Raw genomic sequence first — 22,038 nt, 5'->3', positions numbered from 1 at the left:
GCCCCTGTAATGGTGACAACATAATGCTTTACCGGCGAGGGACAAGGGACATGATTATTCCTGCCACTTCATTAATCATGATGAGACATTGCTTATATGATACGTGACAGATATTATCTCCTCTTAAAAAGATCGCTCCCGACGACAGGTAGCTCTCTCGAACTCTAAGACTCTCAACTACTTTCTTCTTACTGTTCATCATCTTCTTCTTCCTCCGTCCCTGACTTGATCGTCGGAGTGGTCGCGCCACCAATCATAATTTTCCAGGCCACCCCTGAGGCCGTTTATCATCCACTCCGGCGAAGTCTCCGACGATCGTGAAGCTCTCAACCATACTGTTAGAACCATCTACGAGGAGGCCCGGTGACACGTACTGAAACTGTTCTGGGAACATATACATTTTTAATAAGTAAAAACGTTTCCCATACTAGTTATGTCCCTTCAATAGGGATGTCGATATATGAGTAGCACTCCTAAAAAAATAGTTAAAATCTAAAATGTTTTTTCTCCTTAATAAATGCAGTGCCACAAAATAAATACAACATAAATGATAGCAGTCGTTTTCGGATCCAAAGTTTCTTGTCGTCGAACGGCAGTATGCAATCCGCGCAGTTACTCACCATGTGGGGCTTATGGAACACTAAATTAGATATATTCCCTGTCGCTTTCCGACAGGAAACACCATATGGCTTCAAAAAGCCCTTGGTGATGACGTCATCACCAGTGAATTGGTGCAATCGCACGTGTACGATGTTTCTCCATCGACAGGTGATCTGAAGACAACGAAGTGTGAAATAAATGGGAATAAAAATGAAGGAAGAAGCCCTCTTTCTCTCTCTCTCTTCTCGAACACCAATCTCTATCGGCGCACTGGTAAACGCCAAATCAGGAGAGGCGGCGGCGGCGGGGGCGGGGGCGGCGTTGACTCACAGGTCGAGGCCTCGAGGGACATCCGGAATCTAGGAGCTCTGTTCTCCAGCAGGTGTCGTTGCGGCGAGCAAATCGGAACCTAGGAAAGGCCCCATCTTGGCCATCCGTCTTCATTGGTTCGTGCCTGTTCGAGGTCCCACCGGGGCTGCGAGCTGGCTTATTGACGCCGGCGCAGAGTAAATGTACACTGTCTCGCCTCCGCGGGGCACGGGTCTAGCTGCCTCGAGCATGGAGGCGGAGGCGGATGCGCCGAGGGTGTACCAGGTTTGGAAGGGAAGCAACGTAAGTCGTGTTCTGTTTATTCCGACTTCCTTAACGCTTATGTCCAGCTAAATCAGTTGAACCTTGATACTTGATGTTTGTGCCAAATTAGGGGTTTCTCCTTTTTTGTCCCCGTGGTGGATTGAAAATATGAGGTTTTAGCTCTTTCTTTCATGTGTTAACAGGAAGCTGTTTTGACTATGGCTTCACTCTCAGATGCCCTCTTTTTTAGTTTTCACGTAGAATCAAATCCAAACTGCGATGTAGGAGTAGACGTTTATATGAATAAGTTGATATGCAACTTGATTTGTTTTTTACTCGATCAAATTATGGTTTTGCCGTCATGTTTTATTTCAATCATTTAGTCCGTATTCTGCCTTATTATTGAACCATTTTTAACTATGTTGAGATAGCCGTGCGATCCGGAGGTCATGTGTTTGAGTCGTGGAAACAACCTCTTGTAATATAGGGTAAGACGGTGTACAATAAACCCTTCGCTGGGATCTACATTGGCGGGAGTTCCGTACACTGAGTTGTCCTTTTTGAGACAATACATTGAAGAGGAAGGAGATGATGCCTATACAATTACTAATATGTGAACGAATTCACAATTAGATAATTACTACATGATGATCCTGAGGAGGATGTTTTTTCTTTTTTCTTTTTTTTAAAAAAATTATTCATAAGATATAGGAATCCACATATACTCACAAATGAAGTTAAGAGTACTAAGAAACTTTTTATTCATAAGATATACATATATGACTTTGGATGTTATGGCTCTAGTGGAAAATACACTGTGTATATGGTGTATTACCTATGTGCATACATGGCTGCTGGGATATTAATGGTTTCTAGTCATTTAACCTCACAAGGTATTCTATACCTGAAATAGGCAATTAATCATTGATAGAATGGAGATATTGCGATATGTTTGCATTATGCACCAACCTTTGGATAGCCTGTAGATATAATGCTAGCTGCTTTAACTTTACTGTACCTACCAAGGAACTTGGCAAAGTGTAGAATCTAGTGGAAACTAGTTTACATTAACTTCATCATATATAACCATTCCCATACTTTAATTATGCTGGTCGGATAAATTGAATAATTCTCTTCATTCATCCTTTATTATTATTGAGTTTTGGCTCGTTTTGTTAATCTTCCTGAAACATCATTTTTTGGATCCCCTATGCATGTTTGCTTATCTTCTGCAGATATTTTTTCTTCAAGGGAGGTTTATATTTGGCCCTGATGTGAGATCATTGTTTCTCACCATATTCCTGATTGTTGCTCCTATTTCAATCTTCTGTGCATTTGTTGCTGGAAAATTAATGGATAATTTTTCTAATTCTCTGGGTATACCTGTAATGGCAGTAGCTATCGTCTTCACTATATATGTAAGTATTTCTTATCCCTATATTTATCAAGACTCATCTGAATGCTATATCTAGTTGCTGTTTTTCAGAAAACAGGTATCTAGTCTTCTTTGCTTTTTTTATGGGATACTTGGAAATTTTCTTAAGTTTTGGCTGCCACAAAGATGTTGCTTTATTTGTTGTATATTAACTTTGATAAGATAGGCAGTTGATCATTGTTCTATGAACCAATAGACACTCATTTCATTATTGATGTGAAGTCCATATCTGAGATAAAAGCTTCCAGATGTTTATTATTCAAAACAAATGAGAAATAATTTCTTATCTTTCTGGTCTGCTTCCTTTCTTCTAGGTGCTGCATGTGATAATAAATAAGCAACCCTGAAATGGTTCACTAGTATCATGTATATGTATGTATGTGTATATATGTGTGTGTCTAAATTTGCCTTGGTCTTTATTTGTTATATTGAATGCCCATGTCATATAATAGGAACCATCTTGTTTGGGATCTTAAAAAATTAAATACTTTATTTGGAATAGGATTAATCCCTATAAATAAGTCAATGCAAACAATGTCCAAACTAAAAAAATTATAATCTATTTAATTTTCATTCTATATCAAAAGTTAAGATGCTTTCAATAGACAATCTAATGCAGGAGAATAATTTTCCAATCTAATGTGGTGTCCGTTCATTTGGTTAACCCCCATAAATTAGTCAATGCAAACAATGTCCAATCTAAAAAATCTATGGTCTATTTAATTTTCATTCTATATGAAAAATTAAGATACTTTCCACAGACAATCCAATGCACAAGATTAATTTTAAAATCTGATGTGCTGTCTGTTCAGTTGGGTTATATGGTATATGTATAGATAAACACATGGATGATTTATTAAAAGCTAATCAATTTTAGTATTTAGTCTCTCAACTAGCAAAGATTTCATTTTTACACTTTAGTCCTCAAGATAATGGCATGAGACATCTAGTTTAATTATTTCTTTCCCCCACACGTTCCTGTACTAAAATTACACTTAATGGCTGTGCCTATGTGGCTATCTCCTAATTATAGTTAATTTTGTTTTGATGAATTTTTATTTGGGCATCACATTGAACTTACAATGTTCATGGAGTTGAATACGATATGGTTAGATGTTTCTATATTGTTGAAGGAGGCTATCTCTTAAAAATGTTAGATTCTTTGCTTTGATGTTGTGCTTCACATCCTGAACTTGGACATCTCTAGCAACTTCTTTATAGCCCTGGATTTGTGGTAGGGGAAGAATGACGTGCTGCTAAGTTGAGCTGTACTCCGAGAAATGGAGGTAGGAGTTGAGAGGAAAAGGTTTTGGAAGAGAAGCAGTGATACATGTTTGATGGAATGGTGAAGATGAGTTAAAGAGAATGGATTTGGTTTTTTAATATAATCTTTCATGAACTGACTAGGGTTAGTGGGTCATGGATGCCCTTTTTTATGTTCTTTCTAGATAGGATGGCAGTTGGATGATTCCTTGAAAGGGGGTTCAATTTGTTACTATTTTCTCTTTGTATGAATTAGGTCTTAATATTATTTATCATGTCATCTGTTCCCTTGGTTCCTACTACTGTTGAGCACAGTAAAGTGATCAGGAAGAATCAAAATCACTAGTCTTTTTTTTTTGTCTGTAGTAATTTGAGGATTTGAATTTACTAAATAATGGTCAGCACCTGTATCCTTGTCTTGTGTCACTTGTTTTGGTTTTTATGATGCCTCTACAAATCTAACATAGATATACCAAAAATTATTTTTATCTCATAGGTTTTGTTATTTTTAGTTCTCTGACCAGGTTATTTTTAATAATTATTACAAATTCTAGATAATTTTGGATTTATTCTTGATAACATTCCCCTAGATAATCATCCAAAACACTGCACTATTCCCTCCGTTAATGTCCACCATTAAAAGATATTTTCTTAATGACGTGTACAAGTGCCACTCATAGGTCAATATGAATTCATAAAAAGTTGAGAAGAACAGAGAACAGGAAGAGAAAAATGAAAGAAGCAGCAGCAAGGTAAGAGTTGTAAGTGTCTCACTTTAGGAATGATGTTTTTATTAGATGATCACTACCAAGCTATAAAACTTATTTTCCGAGTAAAACCAACGGAATACTAATGTAAAGTACTCTAGGAAAAAGGGCCAAGGTTTGGCAAAGTCCTATCAACAATCATGAATGGAAACACTATGAACCATCACAAATAATCTGCCCTTGATATGAGTATGTTATAATTTAATTTAGGCTGATATGTCATGCATTATCTAAAATCAAGTGGAAGAATTGTTGAACTTTGTGAGAAAAAATGCCAACTAATAACCACAGTTTATATGAAAATGAGATTAGTTTGTCTGAATTTCCAATGAATTGAATTTGATTTGGATATCCTGGCAAGCCAACAAAAGTTGTACCTTTCTGTGTCATCTTTCAACTTTTACTAAAATAATCATGTAGTGAGTGTTGTTTGGGATTAATCATTGGGTTGTTAACATGCAACATGCATAAGGTTTTTGAAGTTCCAAGTTCTGGCATTCACATGAATGCTTAAGATGGTTAAGACATATCCAAACGGCATCGAATTGATGAAGTGAGGCGAATGGACACATATCAGTGGCCAAAGAGTGGTGAATACAGGAAGATGTGCTACAATTAGAGAAGACAAGTTATTGGATTACCTATAACTATTATTTTTTTTCCATCATGAGAATTAATGAGAAAGATTGCATGTAATTTGCTAGATAGTAACTGCAGAAAGTTGTCATGAGGTTTTCTTTTAAAGCTTGGGTTACTAGTCCCCAGGGAGATCTACACTGCTATATCAAAAGTCAACTTGTTAAAGTTGATAACTGACACTTCATCTAGTAGCCTTCGCCCATCTATTATCATGGAAACATACTCTCTACTTTAGCAATGTTCTGATCAATACTGCCTGCACTTAAAATTATTTCTTGGATGTATGGTTATAGATCAGTTGAAACACAGAAAAACAATTATAACTTGCATGGTCCACCATCTACCACAGTATATGCAGTGAATATGCAAGGAAATCCAGTAAAGATAAATTTCCTGAAATTGGTATTTTAACACAAGATGTATATTAAAGGATCAGTAATTAATCTTATTTCTATTTCATGCTTGTTTATTGTTTAACCATATACTTGGTGTAGTACTATTAGGTGCGACTTCAAAAAGTTTTTAAGTTTGAGTTTTAAGTCAAGAATACTTAATTAATCAACATCAGCCAATATTGTTGGATATAGATTTTAAGAATTTATTTCTAGCTTTAGAAAAACTGGATGGTGTAATTTGTACAAAAATATAAGAAATTTTCAAAGATGGAATTAAAAAAAATGGAAAAAGTGATTTGATAATGCTGTTGTTGCATGGTATTTTTTTGGTTCCCCTATATCCTACTTACCACCAGGCTGGAAACTTAAAAAGAAATGCCTATTGGACTTTTTGGGTTTTAAAGTATGACTGAGGCTTTACATTTCAGGATTTAACTCTATTACTTCTTGCCTCCGGTAGAGACCCTGGAATTGTACCTCGTAGTGCACATCCTCCAGAACCAGAAATCGTCGAGGGTGGTGGTGAAGTTGGAGGTGTCCAAACTCCACAATTTCGATTACCAAGAATGATGGATGTAACTGTTAATGGTATGACTATAAAGGTGAAATACTGTGATACTTGCATGCTGTACCGACCACCTCGCTGCTCTCACTGCTCAATCTGTAACAACTGCGTGGAACGCTTTGATCATCATTGCCCCTGGGTCGGTCAATGCATTGGACTGGTGAGCTGCAAAATCTCACATCCTTGATTGAAATTTAATGCGTCAACCAATTCAATTCTTTTTTTTTTTTTTGCAAAAAGCTGCCTAATTACTAACAAGATCTCCTTAGTAGATACAATCTAGGTTTGTTGACTGGAATTAGTTATAATGGAGATTGTTTCAATGATCATTACTAACATTTATTCTTGATGCAGAGAAACTATAGGTTCTTCTATATGTTTGTCTTCTCAACAACTTTGTTGTGCCTCTATGTGTTTGGATTATCCTGGGTGTGCATAGTAAAAATCAGAAATGCGGAGCACATAACTATTTGGAGAGCAATGGCCAAGACTCCAGCTTCCATTGTCCTCATAATTTACACTTTTATATCGGTTTGGTTTGTCGGAGGTCTGTCTGTCTTTCATTTATATCTGATGAGCACCAATCAGGTAATGTTTGTGGCTGTTTTCTAGTACAAACTGTTTAAGCATCCTTCCATGGTTACTCTCAATTTTCTGTCTTTTTTAGACAACTTATGAGAACTTCAGATACCGTTATGACCACAGAGCTAACCCATATAACAAAGGCATCGTGGAGAATTTTAAGGAGGTTTTTTGTACAAGCATACCTCCATCAAAAAACAATTTCCGTGCAAGAGTGTCACTGGAACAAGGACTTCAACCACGCTCCTCAGTTGGAGGTTTCATGAGCCCAAACGTGGGAAAAGCTGTTGGTGACATTGAGATGGGCCGGAAGCCGGTGACATGGGATGAACTAAGGGCAGTCACACAAGTTGGCGAGAACGAAGAGGGTCTAAGCAGCAGAAACGTGATGGATGACAAGGATGGTGAGCCCAGTGAAGCTTCCCCAGATTTAAGCAGGGAAACACCACTCCAAAGGCTATCAAGTTGGGGAAGAGGTGGAAGCTGGGAGACAGCTATGGCATTTACTGCGAGGGAAATGAATAGGACAGGTAGCGGCACTGGTAGCATCAGTTCAGGTGCGGGAAACTCGTGAGTTGAACGGATGGCGACACATGGAAGGCAGGGAACTAATAGATGGAAAATGTGGGCATCAAAAGGTGGTGCTTTGTTACATTAGTAGCTCGCAAGGTATCTTTTTCCATCTTTTCCTAAACTTTTGCTTCGATAGCATTATTATCGTCATAATTTCACAGTTCCGAACATTGGCTGAGGACTAGATTCGCTTGCTTGGCGAATGTATATATTTGTGTTTGTGATTTCAGAAGTTTTGTGTTTACCTGGATCTACAACCTCTGGAGTCTGGACTTGTATTCAGGACATTGATCATAACAGTCTTAAATGTATCTGTTTGATATCTTAATAGAATTTGTGGTGAGTGAATTCGTGTATCATTTATGATTTCGATATCGACATTTAGAGTTAGATTATATTTATGAAGCTAAAACAAAGATTTAGTAGATTAGACTTGCATTATCTTGGACAAACTTTTTCTTTTGTTCATATTGTTTCTGAATAACTTATCTTCGTGTTGTGTGGAAATAAGAAAGTGGTGTTAAAATGGGACTAGCAAGTTAGTCGGTTTGTGTAAAATTTGGTGCACCATCTGAACACCCTTGATCAATGAATGGTTTTATTTGCATCAATTGTTGCCTTGTGTCTCCAATCGAGTTTTACAAAGTAATGGCTTGCGGTGATGGTGATGGTGATGATGAAGTCGAAGACGTTGAGGAAGATTGAAGACTGTTTCAAAGATATGATCAAAGTTGAGCAGTTCATGATAGAGTCGTTGAGGGGCACGTTCGCAAGGCTTTGTGTTGAATTTTTCTACAATTCTGTTTCGTCGTAATCAATTTAATTATGCTCCAAGGGTCTTTGTATGGAACTCAACTCGAGGATAGTCTCACCATGGAGTTCAAATTATGGAGGAACTTTTTATAACATGAAGTATGAAAGAGCTTCATAATCTTGTGCTTTCATTTAAAAATTTTGATTTCAAAAATTTGAGATATCAATCATCCTAATTATTAATAAAATTTATCGAGATTGTTCACTTTAAAAGTTTTTTTTGGGTCAAATAAGCAAAGATTTCCCATTATTTCATTAAAATTATAAGCTTTTGTTAGTGTGAAAACCTCAAATATAAATTGCAATTATTCTTATAACATGCCTTGAGTTACAAAACTGAATGGAATGATTTTCTATCTCAATATAGTTTTGTAGTAATTTCAATAAAATTGCAATAATTTCAACAAAAATGTTCACAATTTGAATATTTAATTTTAGTTCATTATAAAACATTCATTGTTGTTATTTTTAGGAGGATCATTGTAAAGTTCTTGCCTTTTCAGTATGTCTTTGGCAAGGCTAGTTTTGTTGAGGTAAATTAAACAAAACACTTGACTTGTCGAAAGGAAGATTGACATAGAAGAGACTTACTAGATATGAATTGCTTAAACTTCTATTAACACCTAATAATCGATCAATATCTTTCGTTATGTCATACAATGTCGTAAGATCGTCAGGCGGTTCTTCTTCGGAGTGGCACAAATGGGGATATATGTGATTCATAAGAGTAAGGGTGGTGAGTCAAGAGAGGCAACCGCACAAGAAAACGAAAATGGAGAGGCAGCAACTCAAGCTTCAGAAGCCCCAGATGCTATGGAACTGGGCAACCCTACCGGCGAGAGTAGTTTCGTCATGCCAATGACATCTATCCCGATATCTCGACTAGAGGTATTGTTAAACCATGAGTATACAAAAAAAAATGTTCTTTCTAATGGCTTACATTTTCTATAGGTGCTCATTTTCACTAAGAAGAAGACTCAGGGACCTAGATTTAGAGTCGCAAGATAATAAGGATCGGCGACAAAAGAGTGATTGAGGTGGGGTGAGAGTAGCGGCACAAAGGAGCCAACGAGTTCCGAGCACCTTGCTAAAATCACATAATACATTGCCATGATCTCATGGCACATTATCAAGATGGCAGAAATGCATCCAACCCCAAGATCTGAGACACTACATGTCCCCACCGACGACAAAGGTAGCAAAGGAGGGGATTTGGACGTGCAGCCCCGTTGTCGACACTGAATGAACATGTGATCGACATTGAAGAATAACCTTTCCAGCTCAGGCATGGAAGAAGACGCAACGAAGACTAGGAAGTTGAGCAGTTAAAACTAAGAAAGTGAAGGCACAGGTTGAGGAATAAAGATTGAACCAGACAGAAGATGAGGCATAACAATGTGTTGTGTAGCATCACTTACATATTACTTCTCCATTTCCCTCTTCTGATCATAAACTATGGCTCATGTTTCCATCTTAACTAGTATGATAGGAACCAAAGAACAAACACACCACAAGCTTTATGGTTAGGTGCTGCAAAAAAAAAGTACTGATTTTGCACAAATGACATGCTAATGGTCAGTAGCACAGAAGAGAAAAAGACGAAATTATTCGACCATTGTCTTGGCTAAGCTTGATATCTATTGTTGTACTGGTTTCAGCTCTGTAGACTATTTAGTTTTTCTTTTTCAAGAAAAGAAAGATCTACTGTATTTGTTGCCAAAGTTATTCTCCTAACTGGTGAATGCCCTACCAATCATTATCTTAACATTATAATAAAAATAAAGACACAAATATAAACAGAAAAAAAAAATTGATTTTTAAACTTACAAAGTATGACAGAACATCTACTTGCAGCAAAACATGCAGCTACAGGAAATCTTAGAATCCTATTAACTAATCCAAAGTAAACATGAAAAGATTGTATAATCACCAACTAGTTATGAAGAATTACAATACAGACATATGAAGACTCACATGGAATACTTGCCAAATGATCTGCTTTTTCTAACAAAATGACATTAAATTGGAGTGCGTCCATACTCTTCGATGAGTTGTGTAGTAAGAATCAAAAGGTCCACGAATGAACTAAATGATGCACGCAGAAACCTAGCCTCCACTGCTTGAAATTGTCTATATTAACAAAGAAAAGTAAGTCAAGTATGAAGAAAAGGATATAAAGTAGAAATATGTTAAACTTACACTTTAAGCTTTCCATCGCAAATGGATATCTGCCTCTTAACCTTGTCTGGCTGCAGCTGAACATTGAATTGACAGATAATAGTAATTAATTTATCCAACATAAGAATAAAGAGTATTCTATTTTGTCTCGCATCCACAAGGATGCAAATTGTGCAGAAGTGATGAGAGTTAAAGTTGCAAACCTCCTTATCAACAGCTAATGCGGAACCTGCTATATTTGCACTCTCATTCGATCCAAAATCAACTTCAAAGTCACTGCCAACAGAACATAGAAGCAGTAATTAAAATGAAGTGGGACTAATAAATAATATCTGACCAAATCAATTAGAAAGGATAAGGCATAGTTGAACGCAACAAAAAAAAGTTTAGGCCTTGGTGTATATCCCAGAAGCAGACATTCAATAATGACAAACTAAAAGTTAAGAAGTCTACTATTTCCATTTCAATAACTTTAAGGTATTAAGGTTTCACATGTCATTAAACAGGGCGAATAAAAATTCATCCAATGCAACATGATTCCCCAAACCTTGTCTAGCAATCTAATCGCAAACATTCAATGTTTTACTGGCCATGTTTGTTGTAAGGCTAAATTCTTTTTATACGAATCAATATCGCAGATGAAATCATTTTCTATTGTCATATAAAAGTTCATGATGAAATTTCTTACACTGTCTGATGCACCATGTAGTGCCTCAAGGAACAAAGAAACTATAATCAAAGCTCGAAGACAAAGTACATATTGATTTTTGATTCTTCCAGAATCCCAATGGCAACTAAAACTACCCTCGTTCATGCCACTTATTGTTTCTTACTCAACAATAGCAGAAAGAAGCTTAGAAGGAAGGAAAATAGACACTGACATCTTCATTGCTAAATATTCTACATCCAAATCTAGACAAAGATAAGATTGATAAAATTAATCTCACATCTACCATAATCCTCGCAACTCAGCTACACCCCCTTCGTTCCAACTTAGAGCTTAGCATTTGTTGCATAGTACTGCCTAAGCAGATTCCTGATTTACAAACTTTCAACTGTTATGAAACAAAACGGATCCCAAAGCCTGAGAAGGCTACAGAACGAAAGAACTTGGCAGATTCCAACACATCAAGGGAAAAGAGATCTCCAAACGGTGAGATCATACATGCATGCATGGGCAAGTAAAGCTGAATTTTTTTATAAAAAAGATCGGAACTTGAGCAACTAGACAGGGTGAGGAAGAACCAACCATATGAAATCCCATCCGTTAGAAGGAAGTGATGCCGCCACGACGTCGGCACCGGCTCCGGAGCCGGAGACACTGGATTCCATTGCTATCTCTCCCCCAAACGGAAAGTGATCAGATTAGGGTTTGGAGAGGGCGGTGGCGGCTATAAATTGATTTGACTCAAAGAACCAAAATATCGAACCCATTACAAATATTTAATTAAAAGTATGAGGTTCAAACTATTATTATTATTATTATATATGTCAGTATTTTGAGATAGAGATAGACATATGTGGCCTCTCCGTAGGGACGAGAATTGATTAGTATGAGATAGATTTATTTAAATAGGTAATGATTAAATTTTGATGAAGTTGAAGTAATGTTCTTTCCATAGTAGTCAACTGTAGCAATTTACCTCCTCACAGATGATCGTAAGATCAACCACGTAAGACCGTTGAAGTAACGGATTTCATGTTGAAATGAAATAGAGATAAACGATACAATTTCATATTCTATTCATCAAATAGATTTAGAAAGCACAACATACATACACTAGTAGATTTTAGATCTATCTCTTATTTTCTGCAAAAAAAAGGTGGATCCGCCACCTTAGCGGCCACACACGGTCGGCCCCACGACCATCTGTGAGGAGGTAAATCGAGAAAGTGCAGTTGGTTACGACGCAGGAGGGTATTGCCTGGCTTCGCCAGGATTCGAACCCTTGCCCTCTTCTGTAAGTCTGCTGCGTCGTAACCAACTCACCTATGCCCGAGGGCGATCTATCTCTTATCATCGTAGTCGTGAGGGGGTCAATCTAAAAATTTGTTTTGATCAAACGAACTTTTAAATTTTTGATTAATTTTTTGAATAATCGTTAAATCTTATTTGTTTTTCAAGGGTAATAATCCTCTACAAATAGCCCATAAAAAGTTATTGCTCAACTAACTTAAAATTTTCTTTCTTTCTTTCTTTTTAAAAATCATTTCTTTTTAGAGATTTTCTTGTGTTCTTTCTGTATTAGCCCATTTGGCTTTCATTCTTTTAGTAATTCTCCTCAATATGTACTTATTTTTTATTCATATGGGAAGAAATTGAGTTTTCCCTTTTGCACTTATAAATCTATTTTTTTTATTAATTTAGATATACGAGTTTTGGGTCTAATTAGTCTCAAAGATAGACGATCTTTTTTAATTCGTGTCGCTTTGAATGCATAAATTATTGAACAAAAATAATAAATATTTACAGTGATTTTTGTATCGATCTTGTTCTTTGTATTTGTCGTCGAACGGATATTACTGATCGAACAATCCTTCACTATTCATGAATCAAATCCCGTTTGATAGTGGATGTTCCTCCTCCAGAGAAATTTTCATAAGATACACAATCTATCCTCCTTTTATTTCTCTTTATATTCTTCTCTTGGACGCCCCTAGAATGATTCAAATGCAACTTTTTTAAAGGCAATAAAAATACTTTCCACATCTGCACAACGTGTAGACATGAGCAGTTGGTTTTTTTTAAAGAAATTCTGAACTCTAAATCTTAAATCTCAAAGTGACATGGATAGTAAAATAGGAAGAGTCTCTAGAGCACCTTAACATTTTCTTTCTCTACCTTTTGTACCATGCTTTGCGACTTTAATAAAATGCAAAGACATATAACCATTAAACTCCTAAGCCTCTTAATGATTTTTTCTTTTATCTTGTTATCGGTTGTTGCCTACAACAAGCATAACCTTTGGAAAAGTCCTGTGCGACCCATGCGCACTCCTCCGACCCCTCGCCACTGTCACTACTGCCGCTTCATCGTCCGGCCATCGTCGATCGTCGCCCCGGGCAAGATGGAAGCGCGACTCACGGGCGCACCGCCTGGCACCAGATTCCGGTTGGATAGTGGTCGAAATTCGACAAATTCGGTCGGAAATCGGTTGCCAGTGCCGGGCAGCCGATTCTGACCAAATCGCGACTGGAATCCGGCCGGAATCGACCGCCAGTGTCGAGCGGCCGACGATCCTTCCTCGGCCGGTCTCCGAATAGAATTTGGCCAGAAATCAGCCGCGATTCGACCGCCAGTGCCGAGCGGCCGGAGGTCCGCGGTCCTTCCTCAATCGGTCTCCGACCGAAATTTGGTCGGAAACCGGCCATGATTCGGTCGGAATCGGCCGCCAGTGCTGAGCGACAGATTTCGGCCGAATTCGCCAGATTCCGATCACTTTCCGGCCGGAATCCGGCACCGGGCTATGCACGTCCATTGGGCGTGATGCGGCGGCTGGCGGTGGCCAGACGGCGATGCGGCTGCAGCGGGAGCACGACTGAGTCAGGTGGGGGCGCACAGGAACGTACGAGGTGGAGCACAGGGTATATATATATATATATATATATATATATATATATATATATATATATATATATATATATATATATATATATATATATATATAGAGTTCTGATATCCCGCGCGACGAAAAAACCCGACACTCATACGCGACCGCCCGACCTCTCGACGTTCATCGCCGCCGTTCTTCGCCGTCCAGTCACCGCCGGCCACCATCCCGGGCTCGTTGGAAGCGCAACTCGACGGCGCACACATCGGCACCGGATTCCGGCCGGATTGGGTCGGAATCCGGCCGGAATTCCGGCCGAAACACAGCAGACGCGCTGGTGGCCGATTTCGTCGGAATCCGGCCGGATTTCGGGTGAATCGGGGCCGGACTCCGGCCGCGGTCGACGCGCCCGGCGCCAGCGCGTCGACCGCGGCCGGAGTCCGGCCCCGATTCGGCCGGAATCCTGCCGGATTCTGGCCGAAATCGGTCGCCAGCGTCTGGCGGCGATTTCGGCCGGAATCCGGCCGGATTCCGGCCGAATCGGGGCCGGACTCCGGCACCCGCCGGACCGACGGTGAGTTGCGGTTCCAATGGGTCTGGTCCGGCGGGAATCGGTGGTCGGACGGCGATGAACGGACGCCGGAAAGCGACGAACATCTGAGGAGAAATACTGTGCAATCGCGAGAAATGGACAGCTGCAATCGGTGCGCGAACGATCGCGCATCGGGCGGTTGCGCAGGATATCAAATTCCTATATATATATATATATATATATATATATATATATATATATATATATATTCTACTTGTTTCAAACACAAAGCAAATAACAGTAATAATAAAATGGATAAATTTTGGGCCAAGGCCTTAAGAGCAATGTTATCATGGCCCACTTTCTCATCCATTTCGTTGTGGTTCTTTTTCAATATTTGTAGTTGAACTAATAAAAAAATGATCTTCAATTTTAAATATTCAATAACTAATCTTTAGTAAAATTTGAAAAACTTTTACAAACTGTTATCACTATTTAAAAAACACTTCAATTATGAACTTAATATAAAAATAATAGTGCATTTAGTTTTGAATGAAACATATAAGGAACAAAACGACAATAATAATAAGGTCTTATTCCATTAGGTAAGATCTCTTATATGGATTTCATTAAATTTTATTTTTTATTATATCATCATTTATATCTAAATATTTTTTTTTAAAATTTTTTCTTTATTATTTAATTTATGCATTTGATATAGTTTCATCGTTTAACTAAATATTTATTAATCTTCTAATTTCATACTCGTATCATGTTAAATATATCTTTCGAAAAATTTCTTTTCAATAGGTGTAAATTCGACTTTTATTCTAATATTCTCATATAAAGATTAAAAAATTCTCAAAATACATTAAGGCAAGAAGAACTTCTCTTAAAAGAATAATAAGAGGACTTTTATACTGCATGCCCCTTAGTGCCAGCCCGCGTGGTGCCTTAGGGGGCGACCAATGTGGTAAGAGGGGTGGGCCCCCCACATGGTCGCCCCCCTCATGTGTGCATATGGGGTGTGGAGGGGGGCATGCAACATATCAAAATTCTCTATCTATATATAACTCTTGAGGTATGCCCACCCTAACTTGAGCCTCAAGGGTTATGGTGCGCTAGTAAGAGGTGGGATATGCTCTCTGGACAATGAAAATTCAAATTTCATCCAAAGCACATTATGTTGGTGCAATAAGCACTAAGTCTGACCTTAGAGTTTCGATGTTTGACAATACACTTAGGTCTGATCTGTTTGACCAAGGGTTGATCTAAACATGACCTAATATTTGGATGTGAGTGAAGTCTAGTCAAGTCAGTTTGACTGAAAGACTAGCAAGAAGTCTTAGTCGGTTAGACCAGGCAAAGGAAAAATCCTAGTTAGAGGCTAGACAGAGGAAGTCCTGATCTGGAGGATTGGGCAGGGAAGTCTTAGCTGGAGGTTAGGCAAGGGAAAGTCCAAACTGGATGTTTGGTAGGTGAAAAGTTTACCTAGGGAAGTGACTAGTCCTAACTGGAGGTTAGGCAATAGAAAGTCCAAACTGGATGTTTGACAGGTGGAAAGTCTACCTATGAAAGTGACTAGTTCTAACATGGAGTTAGGCACGAATAAGCTAGTAGGTTAGACCTACAAGGTAAGGCTTACATAAGTCTAGTAGGTCAGACAGACTACAGGTAGACTTAGATTGTTTGTTTGTTTGTATGTTGATCTTGCAGGGAGCAGAAGCTGGAAGCAAGATGGAAGAATCATAAGTGAAGCAAACAAAGATAGCCAAACCAAGTCCGGGATCAACTCAGGTCAAACTTGAGTTGACTGGATCTAGGTGCTCAGATGTTATTCCAAGCGCCCCTATTGTGTTCCACGCGCCCTTATGGGTTCAGGCGCCTAGATCCAAAAGAATTAGCCTAGATAAGACCGAGGAGATTGGATCAGATCAGATTGGATCTTATCTAGGATCCAAGAATCCAAGCTCCCGGAAGGGTCTTTATAAGGAACCTCAGCGTGAAGCACCAGAGATCATCTCTCTACGCCATTCTCTTCATCCCGTATTGCTGCTGAATGCGAACAGGGGCAAACTCACGCAACTGGAAAAGTTTTAGGAGGAGTGCCTCGCTCAGGACTTCCGGATCGACTACTACACGTGTTTGATTTACTCTTTTCTCAAGTCTTACATTGTATTTAATTTATATTATTTGATTGGACTGTAAGACGAGTTTCTCCACCTCCGAACAAGGTTTAGAAAGGAGACCACTAGTGGACGAGCGCTTTCCATATATAGGTCTTGGATGTACTAACTCTGGAGGTTAGGAACCAAGTAAAATTTGTGAGTCTCTGTGCTTATTTATTTAATCCGTTGCTAAGTTTCTTTGATAGTATGAATGAACAAAAATGAATGAACGAGAAGCACGCGCTATTCACCTCCTTTTAGCGCGCCCTATCTGTTGGGTTGCAAAGGTGCAAACATAGTCCCACATCTAAAACACATGGGAAAGATCATGGGTTTAAAAGGATGGAAAGTATCTCCATTGACATGAGGCCTTTTGGGTAGAGCCCAAAAGCAAAACCATGAGGGTTTAGGCCCAAAGTGGACAATATCATGCCATTGTGGAGATATTTTGATCCTTGGGGACCCTACAATTGGTATCAGAGCAAGGCCGCTCTTCATCGGACTAACCGCCGGATGAGCCATGATCCGGATCTAACCATGTGGGTTGAACCTTAAAAACAAAGGAAGTAGGGGCTCCCGTGTTTGAATCAAGAGGACCAGACACCGGGCAGGAAGTCCTAGTAGGTCGGGTAGACCGAGGGGCATGAAGTCCTGGTTGCGGCTGGGCAGGAAGTCCTAGTAGGTCGGGTAGACCGAGGGGCATGAAGTCCTGGTTGCGGCTGGGCAGGAAGTCCTAGTAGGTCGGATGGACCGAGGGGCAGGAAGTCCTGGTTGCGGCTGGGCAGGAAGTCCTAGTAGGTCAGGGTGGACCGAGGGGCAGGAAGTCCTGGTGGGTCGAAGATTCAGACATCAAACGGAGGCTTTCCGTTTGAGGGGGGCCTGTGGTCCTTTGTTTGAGGGGGGGATTGTTGGGTTGCAAAGGTGCAAACATAGTCCCACATCTAAAACACATGGGAAAGATCATGGGTTTAAAAGGATGGAAAGTATCTCCATTGGCATGATGTCTTTTGGGGAGAGCCCAAGAACAAAATCATGAGGGCTTAGGCCCAAAGTGGACAATATCATGCCATTGTGGAGATACAGACATCCTTGGGGACCCTACACTATCGATCCTACACATTACACCTAGGGAGTTTGAAAAATTTATGACGCTAGACTGTTCGTCATGACCTATTCATATTTTTTAATTTATCTTGGTGGTCAATGAAAAATTTTTATAGAACTGATCACATTCAAGATTATTCAGACCCTAAAAATTAAATATTAAATTATAAAAAACATACACATACACTAGACACCCCCAAGCACTTTTGTTTGCTTCTCTTGTCTTTGCCACAGGGACAAGGTATATTCCAATTGCATTTGCATGGGAGAATCCCACCCTAAACCATTTTCATCTAAATCTTTTCCCTCTTGCAATCTAGGGTTTGACCAGTGGATGAAGTAGGGTAGGTGGGGGGAGTGGCACAGCAAGAGGTTTAGGCATTTAGGGTTGTGTACCTTTGATATACTACATGCACATGCAAAAGATACCTCATGTGGTGCAAAACCCTAGCTACTTTAATTTGGCATCTCAATGGTTAGTTCATATATAATTCAAGGGTCATTGAAAACTTGTGTGTTTGGTGTACAAAAATGAACTAGGGTGGGGTTGAAATGATGAGATAAAAAGCAATAAGCTAAAAAGGAGTTCGATTCCTTTAACTTAATATGATTCAGAGACCTCATTTCAAATTCATGACTTACGGAAGAATTACCTTCAATTATTTGCTCGAAATCACCCCCTTCATAAAAGTTTGTAGGACAAATCTCATACATGAATTTCTATAAACACAATTTATTTATCATTTCATTTTACCAAGAAAACTTCAAGCTAAATCATTTATTTATTTAATTTTTTCTTATTAATATATTTATAATAACCATTAAATGGAAAGCACTAAGGTCAATGGTGGTGAGTGAATCTAAGGATGGATTCAAGTTGAAAGAAAGAAAATCACTCATTATCCACACCAACCTTTTCCTTTTCCTTGTCCTCCCTATGAACTCATACCACATCATTGCATTGAAATTTTTAGTCCTCTTCATCATTAACTCTCCCTCCCTTTCTTCTCCTCCACTTCAATTTATTGTTCAAATTGTAGGTAGTTTCAACCATCCAATTCCCATAATAGGATCATTGATTGGAGGACTAAGTACCTTATTATTTCGCTTAAATTTAAATTTTTCATAATTGTAATTGTTACCTTTTTTATTATTAATAATCTAGGTATCTGAGGTTTAGGTCCAACTAATCTGAGAGATGGACGATCTTTGCCTAGTTCGTCCATCGGATAAATCTATAAGTACAATAGCTCTTGAGACGACAATCCAATTGTCCAAATAGTTTGAACATTGCGGACATAAGTTTGTCTAACGTGAGGTGCATAGGTAAATCATCGTGCCTTTTATCATTGTGTTGTGCACGGGAATAAATCCTAGATGCATATGACTAATTCTGAGAATTAATCTTTATTTTTATCCTTTTACGTAATTTTGATAATCTAAATGCAACTTTTATAATTTAATTTCAATAAAAAAGTATATTTAATTTTTATAATATTATTAAATGCTTAACTTGTTTCTATTTTAATGTGGCCGTTGTTCTTATGCAATGATATATGTTAATAAATATACAAATTATGGAAGTCAAATTGAAAAAAATAAAATAAAAATTATAGGGTGTTGATGTTTCTTTGAGTGTGTACATATATATATATATATATATTTAAAATTTTCTTAATCATAAAACAATAACAAAATATATGTTTACGTTTGCACGTGGAGAAATATCTCTATCCCATTTGAGTTTATCAATTGAATATCAATCATTTGTCACCCTTATTTATCATGGGACCTACATCCTTGACCAACCATCAATCATCGACCATTTCACCGATAAGTTATTGATGATCCGACTAATACTGGATGCGGATGGTCCGGTTCCATAAACCAGCCAGTAAGTAAATTTGAAAAGTATAGGTGAATCATCAGTGGTTCAAACTCTACATATATTCAAAAATGCTCATGTGAAATTCAAATCCTCATTACATGAGAATCAATCTTTTCTTTTACTATCGCGCTGTGCCCCAGAAACTTCTTTTATTTTAATTCATGTCGATATAAAGTTGAGGCAAATTGGAGATCAACATCCAATCAAACCAATTGGTAGGATCCAATGTTCACATCACTTTAGTTGGTGTGTTGAAAAATATACACCAACTTATTTTTTTTTATTACTTATTTTGAATAATCTTTGAAAACTTCAACTATGCTTGGTTTAATTGGATCACCTTAGGAATTAAAAATTGAGATTAATGATAGCAAGAGGAATATAATCACCAATTAAATTATACCTTTTCAATTTGATTTAATTTAAAGAAAATATGAAGAAAAAAAACATGATAATGATTATAAGGACAAGGCACAATGGTTCCTTAGGATACCACACCCTCATCTAGGGCGGGTCACGCCTAGCATGATCGATTCGCGTGTTAGGTCAAGTTGGATGGAATCATTTTACACCTCTCCTAAATTATCACTACCAATATTATCGATTCCTTGCGAACCTAACCATGCCATAGAAGATCGATTGCCTAACTTTTGTGAGACATTTAGCAAGATAACCATACTCATTGCTTGCTACAAAGGGATGCCCTAAAAACATATTTCCTTCCCTTTCCTTGAAAAAGAACCTCAACTTTATTTACTTCTTTCAATTCATTTTAAAGCGAAATTTCCTTCTATTAAAAGAAAATTAAAGAACAAATTTAGAATTGTGGGCCTTTTTTATGGAAATTGTGGCAAATCAAGATGTCTCATTGATAAAAAGGAAAACTTAGGAGAAATATATAATTAAATCTTAAATAATTGTGAAAAACATATAACATTTATATGATAAATTTTTATTAAATAATAATGATATTGTTAGAAAGGTGATTACTTATCTAATATAATAAATATTGATGCAACTATAATGTTATTTTATAATAAAATAATAGTAAATATTGATCTGATTTTTAAAGTTTTAGAACATTATCATCATCGCAAACAAAGTCAAAACCATCTCATTCATTATGATTATTATATTGATTATTACCATCTCATTCAAATGGTTTAATAGATTTAAAACGCCATTACTCTTAAAATCTTCTATATGATTAATAAAAATAATTATAATACATAAAAAATGATAAATCTCAGTCAGTCTCATGGACTCAATCCCTGAGAGTGGCCGGCTCAGTTCTATAGAAATTTCCCATCGACCACCAGGGTAAATCGGAAAACGCATACGGCGGCTAATTTAGATGACCAGCATCCTTTGATTGTGTTCTCCATTTGGAAGAAAATTCTTACAAATACGTCGTAGTTGGGAATCGAATCGCGAATCCCTGAGTCACAACCCGAACGTCCTACCGTTGCACCATTGTCCCCGGGGCAATGGTGCAACGGTAGGACATCCGGATTGTAACTCGGGACCCGAGCGGTTTGATCCTTAGCTACGACGTATTTGCAGGAATTTTCCTCCAAATGAGGAACGCAATCAAGGGATGCTGGGCGTCTAGATTCACCGCCGTATGTGCTTCCCGATTTACTCTGGTGATCGTGCGAAGAAATTTTCGTGGGACCGGACCCGACCACCCCCAGAATGTCGGCTACTGGGACAATTATAATACATAAATCTACATAGGATAATTGCTATGGAGTTTATTATTAACAAAATAAACGGCACGTGGGAGATTTTGTAACCGCAGATGCTTCCTATGCGGGAAGCGGGTCCGCACGACAAGAGAAAGTGGGGGCACAACACAGGCACAGTGGCAAGTTCAGTAAATAAGTGTATTAGCAGGGGCTAATTGGTAGAATGTGTGACGTGGCGCTTTGAAGTTTGAGCTATTTAGATTGAGCAGAAGAACGGTAGAGGTGGAAAACGCGAGAAAGGAGTGGCGGCGACGGCGGCGAACGCGACCTCGACGGCGAACGGCGACGGGGGAGGTGGCGGATGGATGAGGCGGCGGAGCTGAACCAGGTCGTCGGCCGCATCCAGGAGCTTTGCGAACTTTACGCCTCGCCCCCACTTGACTGGCCTCGCCACCTCGATCCCAGGCAAAAGTCTATACCTTTCTTTCGGCTTTCTGCTCTCTTGTGCGGGTTGGTTTCGGCCCTTTACCTCTCGGTATGGAAGGCGGAAGTTGGATTTGAATGCTTAGTCTTGGAAATGATTGACTTGATATGCGCTAGAAATCTCGTATGCTTCTGCTCGATCGCTTGACTTCGGAGCCGTGGATGCACGTTAGGGTTTGCAGATCCTTGGGGTGCCTAATTGAGAGAGTTGTCTTTTTCTTTCCTATTCGTCTGTAGTGAT

The 22,038-nt window shown here is 38.4% G+C and overlaps 2 protein-coding genes across 2 annotated transcripts; one reads left to right on the top strand and one right to left on the bottom strand.

The window, feature by feature from the left end:
- Positions 1-915: 915 nt before the first annotated feature.
- Positions 916-7,748, top strand: LOC141818065 (putative protein S-acyltransferase 7). Its single transcript, XM_074705653.1, has 5 exons — positions 916-1,212; positions 2,409-2,591; positions 6,101-6,397; positions 6,592-6,825; positions 6,905-7,748. The coding sequence occupies exons 1-5, from the start codon at positions 1,111-1,113 to the stop codon at positions 7,391-7,393; spliced, it is 1,305 nt and encodes a 434-aa protein (XP_074561754.1). The 5' UTR covers positions 916-1,110; the 3' UTR covers positions 7,394-7,748.
- Positions 7,749-9,998: 2,250 nt separating this feature from the next.
- LOC141818068 (uncharacterized) lies at positions 9,999-11,781 on the bottom strand. The gene is made up of 4 exons (XM_074705656.1): positions 11,633-11,781; positions 10,587-10,659; positions 10,405-10,460; positions 9,999-10,335 (listed from the first exon to the last, which is right to left on the bottom strand). The coding sequence occupies exons 1-4, from the start codon at positions 11,713-11,715 to the stop codon at positions 10,224-10,226; spliced, it is 324 nt and encodes a 107-aa protein (XP_074561757.1). The 5' UTR covers positions 11,716-11,781; the 3' UTR covers positions 9,999-10,223.
- Between the last annotated feature and the right edge of the window lie 10,257 nt (positions 11,782-22,038).

The sequence above is a fragment of the Curcuma longa genome, unplaced genomic scaffold (genome assembly GCF_044706935.1).
Source record: "Curcuma longa cultivar G26 ecotype Majalengka, Jawa Barat unplaced genomic scaffold, ITB_CL_G26_1.1 contig_23138, whole genome shotgun sequence".
Classification (NCBI taxonomy): Eukaryota; Viridiplantae; Streptophyta; class Magnoliopsida; order Zingiberales; family Zingiberaceae; genus Curcuma; species Curcuma longa.
Note: the sequence above shows the minus strand (reverse complement) of the source record. Positions and strands in the feature narration are given on the sequence as shown.

Coding starts and splice junctions, on each gene's coding strand:
- LOC141818065 (XM_074705653.1), top strand. CDS start 1,111: ATGTACACTGTCTCGCCTCCGCGGGGCACGGGTCTAGCTGCCTCGAGC. Junction 1,213..2,408: donor AGGTTTGGAAGGGAAGCAAC/GTAAGTCGTGTT, acceptor TATCTTCTGCAG/ATATTTTTTCTTCAAGGGAG. Junction 6,398..6,591: donor TCGGTCAATGCATTGGACTG/GTGAGCTGCAAA, acceptor TTCTTGATGCAG/AGAAACTATAGGTTCTTCTA.
- LOC141818068 (XM_074705656.1), bottom strand. CDS start 11,715: ATGGAATCCAGTGTCTCCGGCTCCGGAGCCGGTGCCGACGTCGTGGCG. Junction 10,461..10,586: donor CATTAGCTGTTGATAAGGAG/GTTTGCAACTTT, acceptor TTCAATGTTCAG/CTGCAGCCAGACAAGGTTAA. Junction 10,336..10,404: donor TGCGATGGAAAGCTTAAAGT/GTAAGTTTAACA, acceptor TTGTTAATATAG/ACAATTTCAAGCAGTGGAGG.